This window comes from Culex quinquefasciatus, chromosome 3 (assembly GCF_015732765.1).
Source record: "Culex quinquefasciatus strain JHB chromosome 3, VPISU_Cqui_1.0_pri_paternal, whole genome shotgun sequence".
Taxonomy (NCBI): Eukaryota; Metazoa; Arthropoda; class Insecta; order Diptera; family Culicidae; genus Culex; species Culex quinquefasciatus.
In genome coordinates, this window is record NC_051863.1 from 68150269 (window position 1) to 68167622 (window position 17354).

Sequence of the window (17354 nt, forward strand, 5' to 3'; positions counted from 1 at the left end):
CTACAAAATTCCGTTCAGAACGATTAAATATGTATTTTTTTTCTAAAACTGTAACTTTGACCGTTACCCAACAAATCTGTGTACCTAATAAATCAACAAATTACAAATTTTAAAATATTTGGCTCAATAATAAATTTTGCACATATGTACTACACGACCACAATTTGGTGATATATTGAGAAATGAACTTAGATTCTGAACTAACATTGTAGATAAAAGTTTCACTTCTTTATTCCAATTTCGAATGCTCGGATGGTGAATAACCCAACTACACTCTCTGGCAACGTTGGCATCTTCATCATAAACTTAAATTCTGACGATTCATTCAACGCCGGGATTTGCACCGGCCAAATGGCCAACCTTTGATAGCGCCCGGCTGTCAGTCATCGAAAATGCCGGTGCCCGGGTCTTGTCTTATTTATTTCCGTCCGGTCTGGCCTGGTCGTCACGGCCAAACAGAGTGCGCAAGAGTGCATAGTTTGTGAAACAAAGTTTACCGTAATTCAATTTAGGAATTAAAATTGCCGTAAAAAGCTGAAGAATAAAAAAACGAATAAAATCCAAAGATTGTGCCGCTCGCTGCTTGCCTCTCTTGTGTCGAGAAGTTGCAATTTTGCACCGGAGCACCGGATGTGCACCTCCCTCTTCCACGGCTGGGACTAGATATTGTAGTCGGTCTGTTTCCGTCAGCGTTTCTCTTCATTGCTTTCGGTCTGCGCTCGAGGAGGCGCGTACTTCCGGTACATAAAATACGGCTTGATTTCTTGACAACTACTTGATCAAGCTTTGAGTTTTTTTTTACAATTCATGAAATCTACGATAAGATATTACGACAGCTTGATGAAAAGTGACCCAAATTTATGAAATCATTGTTTACGTTTTAAAAAGTTAATTGGTACTTTTAAAGTAGTTCAGCATCACCACAGAGCATCCAAGTGCAGCTAATCACCACCGTCACCGCAGCTCCAAATTTTGGGCCATCAGCTCTGCTTTCTTGGTTCCGACTTCCAAGTCTTTTGCCTTGTCACAAGACACGTCACAAGAAGGAGAAACTTCTCGCTCAAAGTTCTGCTATTTACTTTGCCAAGTAATGCATCATTCAGCTAAAACTTCCAGGTTTTGGGGCAGGGGAGGTAAAGTGGCCAAAGTGGGGAAGAGCGCGAGCGGGGGTTCTTAATTTATAATGAAGCCCTTTTTGAAGACTCGTTTCCAAATTTAGAACTGTCTGTCTAAATTTACGTTGTTTTTTTTCTTCCCAACCCTTTCCCGCAGGACCAGGAAATGACGGCTCTGAACGACACCGGTCCGTACGGGGAGTACGAGCTGTTCTACCGGCACTCGTCCACGATGACGGCCGTGTACTGTGTGGCCTACTTTGTGGTGTTCATCGTCGGGTTGATCGGGAACAGTTTCGTCATTGCGGTGGTCTTCCGGGCCCCGCGGATGCGAACCGTGACCAACTTCTTCATCGTGAACCTGGCCCTGGCGGACGTGCTCGTTATCGTCTTCTGTTTGCCGGCGACGCTCATGAGCAACATCTTTGTGCGTAAGTATACCCGATATCAGATGCCGGACAGACACACTCGGGTCCAGTTATGGTCAAACTACCCTACTGTTATGGTTTACGGAACGATGACAGTGCAACGGCGGTGCGTAATGCAATTATGGTTTGTTTACACCCAAAACTCGGCAGCCCTCGTCCGAGAGAATGGTGGCATCGAGCCGAGAGAATAGTTGTACCATTTACGAACACAGAGCTCGAGATTGCCGAGAGAACTTTTCCCTCAAGTGAATTTCCTCAAAAAAAGTTCATCCGTCAAAACAGAAAAAAAACAAAAGGTGTTAACTTCGGACCAGCGACCTTTGAAAAACTAATTCAACGGTCACCAACTTGATGTCTCAAGGTGGTTAGAATTCAAAGTATGACACTTGTTGCAGATTCACTTTTTCGAATGAACGCATTTTGTTGTTGTTTGGGAGCGTTCTTTTATTACGTAACGCAAAAAATCGGATTTTAACCGTCAATAACTCGTCAGGATTAACTCGGATCGTTTTTTCCGAGTTTTCCCATACTAATCTAATCTAATCGAACACAAGCGCAGCCAGTCCGAAGAAAGCATCCGGGAAGAACTTATGGTTAGATTACGCCTCAAGTTCCTTCTTGTCATTATTAATGATTGCAATACTTTCGAGAACCCCCGAAGTGTATGAGACAGATTCTATGAACGGATCCCACATTTCATAGAACCATCAGGGGAAGAAGAAGAAGCCGGGGACATACCGTACCAACCGGTTCGAGTTATTTATAGATTATAATGGTGTGTGGTGTGTAAGGGAATCGTTGGGGAAGGGATTGTTGTATTATATAGTAAATGACCTTGTGACATTATTTCACCACTACAGATAAATTCACTCAAGGAGTATTAATCCCTTGGTGGCCGAATGGCTAGAGCATCCGACTTCCAATCCAAAGGTGTGAGTTCGAATCCCACCTGATTCTATGCGTTTTTTGTTCTTAAAGTTCATTTACTGTCGAAAAATTTCAAGGAGACCGGTCGGGAAACGAACCCTGAACTTTTCCGAGTTTTCCCATACAACGATAAAATGCGACACTTAACCTAAACCTAAACCTAAACCAAAGAGTATTATTTCCCTTCTCTCTGCCTAAACTGAAGAATCATTCGGGTCAAAACCAAAATTGTATGGAGACTTTTATGAGTACTTGGCCCCCACATATTGTGGATTTAGCTCGTAGCTGGATTTTCTGGCATCTTCTCACGGTCATTGGAAACGGTCGTGGATAAACCTAGGGGTTCCCAGTTGGAGTGAAAAAAATCAATTTGTAGATAAATTATGGATTAAAAATTTGCTTTTTTATCACTTCTTTGAACATGCTCGCAATTTTTTTATTCGGTCGGAAAAATATTATTTTTCTTGAAAAAACTTTCATTTTTAATCACATGATCACCCCTAATTTTGGCTCGATGCCGCCATCATGGGACCGCGTGCTCCGTTTGTTTGTCAACAAAGCTGCAGCTGGATGGTGAGACGAAGTGAGGGGGGAAGAGATTTTGACATTTTTATGTCCGCATCTGGCCCGCCGCCTATTTCGTCGGTCGTTTCCAGTGACCGAGTCCAGCTAGGAACTGATCGTACAATAATAGAGCCAAATAAAAAAATACCTATAGGCCCCCAAAACCAAAGCTAACAACTCGATTCGCCACCTACATTCGAGTAGAAGAACTTTGGTGCAAGGTTACGTTTACGTTTTTGCGCGATAAGTGCAAAGGGCAGTGAAAACTATTTGAAGGTTTTTTATAAGAAAATTGATCTTATGGAATAAAAAAAGTTAACAGGAGGTAAGAAATAAAAAGTTCTTTCGACTGACTTTTTGATTTTTTTGCTAAGTTGCCTTTCTCATTGAAAATTCTGGAATCCGGATTGAAAACGCGAGAATGAGGTTAGATTGCTAATTTTGAAAATCATTCCAATTATCATTTTTCAAGCAGAGCTATGCTTTTATGGTAGAAGTGACTTTAACAAATATTTGTCAACTTGAATAATCTACATTCTCAATTGATTAGTTAGGTTGTGGTTGATTAAAACATTCCCTTATTTTGAATCAGATAATTAACAGGTTAAATCGGCCATGACACAAATATTTTCGTTTATATCAATTAAGCTATTTATTTCTTACCTGAAAATGGTTTGATTTGCTTTTAATGTCGATTTTATGATAAAATAAAACAATTTCAAATTTAAAACTAATTTACTCGCTGTAGGATATAATGAAAACATCACCCCAATTTTCAGCGCCCTCTAGTGGAGGGTAATTTTGACGTTTGATTGCCTATAAAATATTCCGGATTCCGAGAAACTGTCTACTAGGATGGCTCAACATGGTCGATTCATTTTCAGAACAAGTTTTTTCGGTTGCATTGAGGGAACTAAATAAATCTTCAAATTTCGTGATTTATTGAGCGAGTCCACACATTGTGCATTGCGTTTCAATTTTATATGTAAATTTGCACTGGTAAATCTAATTTTTCCACACTCTGATTTTGAAGTTTTTTATTTAAAAAAGCTATTCGCGATTAAAAGCTCCATAATTCCGACAGATGGCGCAAAGCATCGAAGAATGACGATTCAAATTTTCGCTGTTCGGTTATATAGGAATGCAAACTTAAAATTAAATTTACAGCTCTTAGAACAACTTTTGAGAAAAAAATCAAGTAGTACGAGTGTAAACTATTGCCCTCTATAAATTAACGCAATAAAAAAAATAAAAAAAAATATTTTGAAAAAAAAAATTGTTTTAAATGATAGAGCATCAAAAGTTAACAAAGTATCAGCTCGAATTTTTGCTCAAAAGTTGTTTTGAACGCTGGAATTTAACAAAACAGAATTCGCATACATAACCTCAAAGGGAAAAAAATCAATCGACATCCTTCGCTCTGTTCTGCTACTCAACACTAGATGTCACATGTTGTTAGCTTATGAATGCCAATAGAGGATTTGCAGCAAAGCTGAAAGACACATGTCGCCACCTATGAACAAATATTTAGCGTAAACCTATGATTTTTTGAAAAAGTGTGTTTTTCCTTCATAATTAACATTTTTATAAAACTTTTGCCGGATTCGGATGAGAAAAAATATTTCCCAATTTGGTGTATATCTTTTCAATATTTGTTTGATTTGTCTATGAGAAAACTGTAAATTTAGAAAGATATACAGACGTGCCTCGGTTTAGCACCGCATACGGGGAATGCAAAACCGAGGCGTGCATAACCGAGGCACAGAGCTTATGGGATTTTGGCTATATGGGAGACATTGGCTTTAATCGTACGAAAAATCATGCAAACATAAAAAATATAGTGTTTTGGAATCGTGATGATGTCAGCTATCCATTAAAATTATTATTTCATGAAAGTTTTCACAAAAATACGTATTATTCCTGTATTTCGAAAATGCATATTTTTTTCCTAAAGAAATCAACAATATATTGTAATTGCAATATGGGTATCAAATGATCAGGATTTTTTCATACATTTTGGATGTAACAATAACATTTTTAGAAAATACTCAAAATTTTCATAAAACTACGTATTTTCGAAAAAAATACTCAAAATTTCAATTTTTACAATATGGGTATCAACGAAGTTGACTTTATAGCTGTCGGCCACCATTGCTAGTACCAACCACTAGTGTCTTCCTTTTATCTACAAGGACTTCGCCGCCCTGGGCTCCTAAGTGAATGAAAGTATGGCACGGAGCGACGGCGCCGAATACCCCATATTTACACAAAGAATTTTAGAGCGCCCGCCGCGGGATTCGAACCTGCAACCTCTGGATTGTGAGTCCAGTGCGCGGTCCGATTGATCCACACGGGCGGTATCAAACGATCGGAATTTTTTCATACATTTCGAATGTAATAACAACATTTTTAGAAAATACTGAAAATTATCACAAAACTACGGATTTTCGAAAAAATACTCAAAATTTCCATTTTTACAATATGGGTATCAAACGATCGGAATTTTTTCATACATTTCAAATGTAATAACAACATTTTTAGAAAATACTCAAAATTTTCACAAAACTACGTATTTAAAAAAAATACTCAAACTTCAATTTTTACAACATGGGTATCAAACGATCGGGATTTTTTCATACATTTCGAATGTAATTACAACATTTTTAGAAAATACTCAAAATTTTCACAAAACTACGTATTTTCGAAAAAATACTCAAAATTTTGATGTTTGCAATAATGGGTATCAAACGATCGGGATTTTTTCATACGTTTCGAATGTAATAACAACATTTTTAGAAAATACTCAAAATTTTCACAAAACTACGAATTTTTGAAAAAAAGTACTCAAAATTTCCGGTTTTACAATGTGGGTATCAAACAATCGGGATTTTCTCATACATTTCGAATGTAATAACAACATTTTTAGAAAATACTAAAAAATTTCACAAAACTACGTATTTTCGAAAAAATACTTAAAATTTCCGTTGACGATACAAAGAAATAATTAATGAAAAAATCTCAACCATGTTATACTCATATTATAAAAAACTGAAATTTGGGGTATTTTTTTTAAAAACGTAGTTTTGTGAAAATTTGGATATTTTCACAAATTTGTGTTAAAACTTTTGAAATGTATAAAAAAATCCCGAACATTTGATACCTCTTGTGAAAACCGGAAATTTTGAGTATTTTTTTTCAAAAATATGTAGTTTTGTGAAAACTTTTAGTATTTTATTTTTTTTACTTTCGAAATGTATGAAAAAATGCCGATTGTTTGATACCCATATTGCAAATATTGAAATTTCGAGTATTTTTTTTTTTGAAAATACGTAGTTTTGTGAAAATTTTGAGTATTTTCTAAAAATGTATGAAAAAATCCCGATCGTTTGATACCCATATTGTAAATATTGAAATTTTTAGTATTTTTTTTTGAAAATACGTAGTTTTGTGAAAATTATGAGTATTTAAAAAAATGCTGTTATTAAATTCGAATTGTATGAAAAAATCAAGATCGTTTGATACCCACATTGTAAAAACGGAAATTTTGAGTACCTTTTTTCAAAAATTCGTAGTTTTGTGAAAATTTTGAGTATTTTCTAAAAATGTTGTTAATACATTCGAAATGTATGAAAAAATCCCGATCGTTTGATACCCATATTGTAAAAATTAAAATTTTGAGTATTTTTTCGAAAATACGTAGTTTTGTGATAATTTTCAGTATTTTCTAAAAATGTTGCTATTACATTCGAAATGTATGAAAAAATCTCGATCGTTTGATACCCATATTGTAAAAATTGAAATTTTGAGTATTTTTTTCGAAAATCCGTAGTTTTGTGAAAGTTTTGAGTATTTTCTAAAAATGTTATTGTTACATCCAAAATGTATGAAAAAAAACCTGATCATTTGATACCCATATTGCAATATCAATATATTTTTGGTTTCTTTAGAGAAAAATATGCATTTTCAAAATACAGGAAAAATACGTATTTTTGTAAAAATTTTCATGAAATTATAATTTTAATGGATAGCTGATATCATCCCGATTCCAAAACACTATAATTTTTATGTTTGCATGAATATTCATAGAATTATAGCCAATGTCTCCCATATAGCCAAAATCCCATAAGCTCTGTGCTTCAGTTAAGCACTGGGCCGTGCTTAACCGAGGCAGCTGAACGGTGCAAAACCGGGGCAGTGCAAAACCGAGGCGTGCAAAACCGAGGCATGACTATAGTAATTTGGACTATTTGGAAAGAAAGTCTGTCAAAAATCAATAAAAATTGTTGAATATACGTTAACACATCTGTTATCAACTATATAACTGTTTATTTCATTGATATATATGGGAAAACTCTTTTTTTCGTGTTCGAAAACATGTTTTTTAAAGAAAGAGTTCACAAATTTTTGCGCGCTCAAAAATGTATGTTCATTGTTTTAAAGCAAAAAAAAAACCTCAATAGGCACAATTTATTCTGAGACGATTTGTCAGTTCAATTCCAATGAGCCTGTTTCGTCAAAATTTTGCGGTGCTTAGTAAAGAATAGGTAGTGTAACATCACAAGCTGGACCTTTTCACGACACCTTAGGGAAGGCGACCTTATGGAATGTTAACATTTACCTTGACATTAAGTTATGAATTATGAATTACCGGATTTGGATTCGCTATTTCGAATGCAGTTCGATTTAATCTATTGAATCCGCTTGTCTCTGCTAAACCATATTTTAAAAGTTCTAGAATTTGACTCTAGGAAAAATTCAAACGTAGTATTCTTGCACACATTTTTTTCACTACGAAATAATTAATTAGTTGCTCGGATAAATATAAAATTTAGAATTTCTTTTGAGCTAATAACGTCATACTTCCCCACCAATAGGCAATAAATCCATGCAACACCCCGTACGTGGCAACACGCCGATCGGTGCAATTTCGCTTCCCTTGTAAGACGAGTGCGCCAGCTGTTATGCAATCTACACTACACGCGACTGTGAGGGGGGAGAGCGGGAGCAAAAGCATCTGCAAATATCGGAGCACGTGAAGGTGTAAATTTCCGGCTCAACAACAACGACATACTCTACCTTCTACCTCAGTTCCTCAGTCCTGTGAAAATAAAAAAAAAGTGAACCCATTGTCGAGCGTCATCGGGCAATCGAAGCTCAGTCATGAATAAAGTTGGGATATGGAACATGGTGCAAGGTGGGCAAGTGCCACCACCACCACCATCCGAGCCGATCACACTCATAGTTGCAATCAGGGCACGGTTGGGTGGCGCTTCAAGCTGCAGAAAAATTGTGCCCCGGTTTGGCGTACTTGTCTATGTCCTCTTGGGAAGTATCGAACCTTAGGACAGGTTGTAGCTTCGATTATCCTTGCATCGGATGGGTGGAGATGAATGTCCAATTTTTCGATTCACGGAAAAGGGAAAAATGCAAGTCGAATGTAAAATTAATTAAAAATAAGTTAAGTCAAATTTATCATTTTGTGCAGTTACCGTTCCCACTAATTTGGAGCCTTGGGTGTTGTACAAATAACATTATTATTTCTTAAGTGGTCATAACATAAGACAGGGTTGCCAGATATAAAACTCTCAGACTCGTTTGGAAGGTATTTCGATTACCTATTCAACGACCTATTTGGATGATTAATCTGGAATAGTTTCCTTACAGAGAAGTGCAATCTGGATTCAAAAAAAGAATGTATAGATCACTTAAGTGCTCATAACTTGAGCCAGGCTTGCCAGATAATCAAACCTCAGTTAAAAAAAATGCGCTTTGATGTTTTTTAAACCTTGTTTAAAATGTTTTTTCATAGGCATATTTTGTAATTCACAAATCTATGTTTTGTGTTGTTTGATTTGATTTGTTTGTGTTCAAGACCACTGCGGCTATAAATTTAATCTGTACCGTTAGTTAATTGATTAATAACTAAACTTAAACTAATAAATATCACATCGCGTAACTTTTGAAACGATTTGATGAGCGCACTTTTCATCCCTTACAGATATTCAATTAATCGAGGAGTTCTGAACCGAGCGGTAATAACACTAATTGCAACTATGGGACTAGTATGCTCTCACGTGGGGATCCACTTTTTAGATTTTCCAATTGGTTTCCCAACCCACAGGGTTTCCTCGTCCTAATACTACATAGATGATAACCGAAAAGCGGAGAAAGGGAGGTGGTGGGTGATTTGGCTGAAAAGGATATGTGTGTGCTCTGTGAAGAGGAACCTCTTCAGTGCTTCTGGCTCGTTGCTCATATCCGGACGAGATAGTTGTGTGTGTGTGTGGGCATGTTTGTGTGATGGAATACATTTATTGAGCTGGAAATTGAATCAGGCGGGCAAAATTATGTTGCGATTGAACGGGTTTTGTAATTGAATAACCACTCCACTTCATCATCAGCTGAGCTGAACTGAGCGGTGCTGAGCTCTCGTTAGGGGTTGGTATTTGCAGCTGAATAGTGAGGCAAGTTTTTTGTTCAGTTTTTAGTTTCGTAAATTTCACACTCCGCGAGACGGAGCCGCTGCTGCACTCGTTGTGACGAATTAATTACTTTCTTAATTGAAATTTGCCAGATAATTGTACCTTAATCAGGTTGCCGTATGATTTTTTGCGTTGAAACAAATAAATTTAATTTCGTTTCAAGAACTGGTTAAATAAGAGAATGAAAAATTCTTATTCCATTCAGGTGAAACAATAATTTGGGATTGCATTAAATGTCATAAGAAAGTACAATCGTTTAGCCGAGCTCCTGTGGTCTAATGGTTACAGGTTTCGCTTTACGAGCGGAAGATCGTGGATTCAAACCCACATGGCTTGGCACATCCTTTCCCCTGTACTCTTCACATGTATAAGGACCAACTGTTCTCTGTATAATTGCCCTACAGAGCTCCACGGCCCGATCGCAAAAAGTGCTTTGAAGGGACGAGTTTTCCAGAAACCAGAACTTAAGGTTTCGCATCGATGCGGACACTGGGGAAATCGCTGTAAATGATCCTTGTTCACTATTTCGCAAATATCTTCGAAATGCGATTGAATTTTTAAAAAATCTCTCGCTACTTTTTAGCCAATAGAATTATCTACCGAATCATCAAAAAATTAGGCTAATAAACTATTTAACAAAAAAGTTCCGCATACATTTCTCAAAAATATTGTGATTTTTTAATTGTTTTCTCTGCATTCCACCCCAAACCGTTTGTTGTCTATATGGTTGCCTACAAACAGGCGATTCCAAGCGTTAGACAGGGCGATTTCAACCGTTAGCACATTCTTATTCAAAATGGTGAGCATGTAGGGTTTATGGTGCTATTGTTGACTGCTGAGAATATTTGATCCTAGGTAAGTTATTGAACATACAAGAAATATCCGATGACACGCATCCCGAGTATTCGTTTTGATATCTGTATAAACCATAATCTCGGTAAAAGATTTTTTTTTCTTTGAGCTTTATTAAATCGGGTGCATAATATTTTAATTTAAATGTTTGAGGTAGACTTTGTTAAACCTTGTCATATAAGAAATCAATTAAGGCTTGAGGTCAGGCCGGCGGGACGGTTTTTTCGCTTTTTTGTTTACCTTAGTGTCACTCTCCCCGCGAGCGGCGAATGCGACGAAAACTCTCTCGTTGCTGTGCCGTGCTGCCAGCATGTGTGTTTTGCACTATAGTCAAGACACGAATTCAAAAAAGGTGCTTATTGTTGGTATCAAGAAACAAATTATACTAATTTGGGGTCGCTGAACTCAAATATGACCTCAAAAATACTCTAAAACACAGGGAATGTGTAATCCAAGATGGCGTCTAATATGGCGGTAGTAGAATATTGGAAATTTTCATACAGAAATTTAGCAAGCAATCAGCACCTCAAATTTAACTAATTTGAGGTCGCTAAACTCAAATATGACCTCAAAAATACTCCAAAGTACACAGGGAATGTGTAATCCAAGATGGCGTCCGATATGGCGGTAGTAGAATATTGGAAATTTTCATACAGAAATTTAGCAAGCAATCAGCATCTCAAAATTAACTAATTTTGGGTCGCTAAACTCGAATATGGCCTCAAAAATACTTCAAAGTACACAGGGAATGTGTAATCCAAGATGGCGTCCAATATGGCGGTAGTAGAATATTGGAAATTTTCATACAGAAATTTAGCAAGCAATCAGCATCTCAAATTTAACTAATTTGAGGTCGCTAAACTCAAATATGACCTCAAAAATACTCCAAAGTACACAGGGAATGTGTAATCCAAGATGGCGTCCAATATGGCGGTAGTAGAATATTGGAAATTTTCATACAGAAATTTAGCAAGCAATCAGCATCTCAAATTTAACTAATTTGAGGTCGCTAAACTCAAATATGACCTCAAAAATACTCTAAAGTACACAGGGAATGTGTAATCCAAGATGGCGTCCAATATGGCGGTAGTAGAATATTGGAAATTTTCTAATCTAATCTAATCTAATCTAACACAAACGCAGCCAGTCCGATGAAAGCATGCTGGAAAGTCTTGTGATTAGATTACGCCCCAAGCACTTTTCTTGTCATTATTAATAATTGCAGTACATCCGAGAACACCCGAAAATGTATTGCAAAAATTAAAGCGGCCAGCCCTACTACGTTGTGTTTACCGCAGAGAGGATTCTGAGAATGGATCACATTTCACAGAATCTACAGGGGAGGAGTAGTAGAATATTGGAAATTTTCATACAGAAATTTAGCAAGCAATCAGCACCTCAAATTTAACTAATTTGGGGTAGCTTAACTCAAATATGTCCTCAATAATACTCCAAAGTACACAGGGAATGTGTAATCCAAGATGGCGTCCAATATGGCGGTAGTAGAATATTGGAAATTTTCATACAGAAATTAAGCAAGCAATCAGCATCTCAAATTTAACTAATTTGAGGTCGCTAAACTCAAATATGACCTCAAAAATACTCCAAAGTACACAGGGAATGTGTAATCCAAGATGGCGTCCAATATGGCGGTAGTAGAATATTGGAAATTTTCATACAGAAATTTAGCAAGCAATCAGCATCTCAAATTTAACTAATTTGAGGTCGCTAAACTCAAATATGACCTCAAAAATACTCCAAAGTACACAGGGAATGTGTAATCCAAGATGGCGTCCAATATGGCGGTAGTAGAATATTGGAAATTTTCATACAGAAATTTAGCAAGCAATCAGCACCTCAAATTTAACTAATTTGGGGTAGCTTAACTCGAATATGTCCTCAATAATACTCCAAAGTACACAGGGAATGTGTAATCCAAGATGGCGTCCAATATGGCGGTAGTAGAATATTGGAAATTTTCATACAGAAATTAAGCAAGCAATCAGCATCTCAAATTTATCTAATTTGGGGTCGCTAAACTCAAATATGACATCAAAAATACTCCAAAGCACACAGGGAATGTGTAATCCAAGATGGCATCCAATATAGCGGTAGTAGAGTATTGGAAATTTTTATATTTTTATATTTTAATATTTTTATATTATTAAATTTTTATATTTTTATTTTTTCATATTTTTATATTTTTATATTTGTATATTTTTATATTTTTATATTTGTATATTTGTATATTTGTATATTTTTATATTTTTATATTTTTATATTTTAATATTTTAATATTTAAATATTTTAATATTTTAATATTTTTATATTTTTATATTTTTATATTTTTATATTTTTATATTTTTATATTTTTATATTTTTATATTTTTATATTTTTATATTTTTATATTTTTATATTTTTATATTTTTATATTTTTATATTTTTATATTTTTATATTTTTATATTTTTATATTTTTATATTTTTATATTTTTATATTTTTATATTTTTATATTTTATATTTTTATATTTTTATATTTTATATTTTTATATTTTTATATTTTTATATTTTTATATTTTTATATTTTTATATTTTTTTATTTTTATATTTTTATATTTTTATATTTTAATATTTTAATATTTTAATATTTTTATATTTATATATTTTTATATTTTTATATTTTTATATTTTTAAATTTTTATATTTTTCTATTTTTATATTTTTATATTTTTATATTTTTATATTTTTATATTTTTATATTTTTATATTTTTATATTTTTATATTTTATATTTTTATATTTTTATATTTTTATATTTTTATATTTTTATATTTTTATATTTTTATATTTTATATTTTATATTTTTATATTTTTATATTTTTATATTTTTATATTTTTATTTTTTATATTTTTATATTTTTATATTTTTATATTTTTATATTTTATATTTTTATATTATATTTTTATTTTTATATTTTATATTTTATATTTTTATATTTTATATTTTTATATTTTTATATTTTTATATTTTATATTTTATATTTTTATATTTTTATATTTTTATATTTTATATTTTTATATTTTTATATTTTTATATTTTTATATTTTTATATTTTTATATTTTTATATTTTTATATTTTATATTTTTATATTTTATATTTTATATATTTTTATATTTTATATTTTTATATTTTTATATTTTTATATTTTTATATTTTTATATTTTATATTTTATATTTTTATATTTTATATTTTTATATTTTTATATTTTTATATTTTTATATTTTTATATTTTTATATTTTTATATTTTTATATTTTTATATTTTATATTTTATATTTTTATATTTTTATATTTTATATTTTTATATTTTTATATTTTTATATTTTTATATTTTTATATTTTTATATTTTTATATTTTATATTTTTATATTTTATATTTTTATATTTTTATATTTTTATATTTTTATATTTTTATATTTTTATATTTTTATATTTTTATATTTTTATATTTTTATATTTTTATATTTTTATATTTTTATATTTTTATATTTTTATATTTTTATATTTTTATATTTTTATATTTTTAATATTTTTATATTTTTCTATTTTTCTATTTTTAATATTTTAATATTTTTATATTGTTATATTTTTATATTTTTATATTTTAAAGTTTTTATATTTTTATATTTTTATATTTTTATATTTTTGTATTTTTGTATTTTTGTATTTTTGTATTTTTGTATTATTTTTGTATTTTTGTATTTTTGTATTTTTGTATTTTTGTATTTTTGTATTTTTGTATTTTTGTATTTTTGTATTTTTGTATTTTTGTATTTTTGTATTTTTGTATTTTTATTTTTTTGTATTTTGTATTTTTGTATTTTTGTATTTTTGTATTTTTGTATTTTATTTTTGTATTTTTGTATTTTTGTATTTTGTATTTTTGTATTTTTGTATTTTTGTATTTTTGTATTTTGTATTTTGTATTTTTGTATTTTGTATTTTTGTATTTTGTATTTTTGTATTTTGTATTTTTGTATTTTTGTATTTTGTATTTTGTATTTTTGTATTTTTGTATTTTGTATTTTGTATTTTGTATTTTTGTATTTTTGTATTTTGTATTTTTGTATTTTTGTATTTTTGTATTTTTGTATTTTTGTATTTTTGTATTTTTGTATTTTTGTATTTTGTATTTTTGTATTTTGTATTTTTGTATTTTTGTATTTTTGTATTTTTGTATTTTTGTATTTTGTATTTTTGTATTTTGTATTTTTGTATTTTTGTATTTTTGTATTTTTGTATTTTGTATTTTTGTATTTTTGTATTTTTGTATTTTTGTATTTTTGTATTTTTGTATTTTTGTATTTTTGTATTTTGTATTTTTGTATTTTGTATTTTTGTATTTTTGTATTTTTGTTTTTGTATTTTTGTATTTTTGTATTTTTGTATTTTTGTATTTTTGTATTTTTGTATTTTGTATTTTTGTATTTTATTTTTGTATTTTTGTATTTTTGTATTTTTGTATTTTTGTATTTTTGTATTTTTGTATTTTGTATTTTTGTATTTTTGTATTTTTGTATTTTTGTATTTTTGTATTTTGTATTTTGTATTTTTGTATTTTTGTATTTTTGTATTTTTGTATTTTGTATTTTTGTATTTTTGTATTTTTGTATTTTTGTATTTTTGTATTTTTGTATTTTTGTATTTTTGTATTTTTGTATTTGTGTATTTTTGTATTTTTGTATTTTTGTATTTTTGTATTTTTGTATTTTTGTTTTTTTTTTGTATTTTTTGTATTTTTGTATTTTTGTATTTTTGTATTTTTGTATTTTTGTATTTTTGTATTTTTGTATTTTTGTATTTTTGTTTTTTGTATTTTTGTATTTTTGTATTTTTGTATTTTTGTATTTTTGTATTTTTGTATTTTTGTATTTTTGTATTTTTGTATTTTTGTATTTTTGTATTTTTGTATTTTTGTATTTTTGTATTTTTGTATTTTTGTATTTTTGTATTTTTGTATTTTTGTATTTTTGTATTTTTGTATTTTTGTATTTTTGTATTTTTGTATTTTCACCTTGAGGCTATCCGGATATGATCTTAGGTCAAAACCCACCGACCCCTGCCTTGTTACGATGGTAGATCCATGGGCCGTAACTACCGTGACTCTACAGAAGACCCAGAACAACACCACGTATCGGTAGACAAGTCCCTGAGCCTCCCTGAAGATATCCGGATATGATCTGAAGTAAAAAACCACCGACTTCTACTTTGTTACGACGGTAGATCCAAGGGCCGTAACTCCCGGGGCTCTACAGAAGACCCAGAACATCACCTCGTATCGGTAGACAAGTCCGTGAACCTCCCTGAAGATATCTGGATATGATCTGAGGTCAAAAACTACCCACCTCTGCCTTGTTACGACGGTAGATCCATGGGCCGTAACTCCCGAGACTCTACAGAAGACCCAGAACATCACCACGTATCGGTAGACAAGACCGTGAACCTCCCTGAAGATATCTGGATATGATCTGAGGTCAAAAACTACCCACCTCTGCCTTGTTACGACGGTAGATCCATGGGCCGTAACTCCCGGGACTCTACAGAAGACCCAGCACATCACCATGTATCGGTAGACAAGTCCTTGAACCTCCCTGAGGCTATCCGGATATGATCTGAGGTCAAAAACTACCCACCTCCAAGGGCCGTACGACGGTAGATCCAAGGGCCGTAACTCCCGGGACTCTACAGAAGACCCAGAACATCACCTCGTATCGGTAGACAAGTCCCTGAACCTCCCTGAAGATATCCGGATATGATCTGAGGTCAAAAACTACCGACCTCTACTTTGTTACGACGGTAGATACATGAGCCGTAACTCCCGGGACTCTACAGTAGACGCAGAACATCACCACGTATCGGTTGACAAGTCCTTGAACCTCCCTGAGGCTATCCGGATATGACGTGAGGTCAAAAACTACCCACCTCTGCCTTGTTACGACGGTAGATCCATGGGCCGTAACTCCCGGGACTCTACAGAAGACCCAGAACATCACCACGTATCGGTTGACAAGTCCTTGAACCTCCCTGAGGCTATTCGGATATGATCTGAGGTCAAAAACTACCGACCTCTACTTTGTTACGACGGTAGATACATGATCCGTAACTCCCGGGACTCTACAGAAGACCCAGAACATCACCACGTATCGGTAGACAAGTCCTTGAACCTCCCTGAGGCTATCCGGATATGATCTGAGGTCAAAAACTACCCACCTCTGCCTTGTTACGACGGTAGATCCAAGGGCCGTAACTCCCGGGACTCTACAGAAGACCCAGAACATCACCTCGTATCGGTAGACAAGTCCCTGAACCTCCCTGAAGATATCCGGATATGATCTGAGGTCAAAAACTACCGACCTCTACTTTGTTACGACGGTAGATACATGAGCCGAAACTCCCGGGACTCTACAGAAGACCCAGAACATCACCACGTATCGGTTGACAAGTCCTTGAACCTCCCTGAGGCTATCCGGATATGACGTGAGGTCAAAAACTACCCACCTCTGCCTTGTTACGACGGTAGATCCATGGGCCGTAACTCCCGGGACTCTACAGAAGACCCAGAACATCACCTCGTATCGGTAGACAAGCCCGTGAACCTTCCTTGGCTGTTTTTTATTGGTAGACTAAAACGGGGCAAAGGAACGTACCAGTAATTTTGATACGGTCATAGAGCATTGCATTAGAGAAGCAGCGGAAAAAACCGGGCTAAGTGGGCAAGTGTCTGTGACAGACAATGTTATTGCTCCGAAGAAGTGTGTCTACGACGAAGCCATCACTGCCCTGCACGTGTGCAAGGCCAAAATGGCCAAGGTGTTATTTGTTGACCCAACGGAAATGGAGGACGTAATTATTTTGGAAATTTTGGAAGATGAAGTCCATTTTACAGAGAATGTGGCCACAATTGTTCAACGTTTCCATAATCATC

General features: G+C 32.9%; 1 protein-coding gene across 1 annotated transcript in view; it reads left to right on the plus strand.

The window, feature by feature from the left end:
- LOC6051290 (neuropeptide SIFamide receptor) overlaps positions 1 to 17354 on the plus strand; it is a 358514-nt gene that overhangs the window by 50407 nt on the left and 290753 nt on the right. The window contains exon 2 of the mRNA XM_038265058.1: positions 1273 to 1546. Within this exon, the coding sequence (XP_038120986.1) occupies positions 1273 to 1546 (274 nt within the window). The remainder of the gene's footprint in view (positions 1 to 1272; positions 1547 to 17354) is intronic.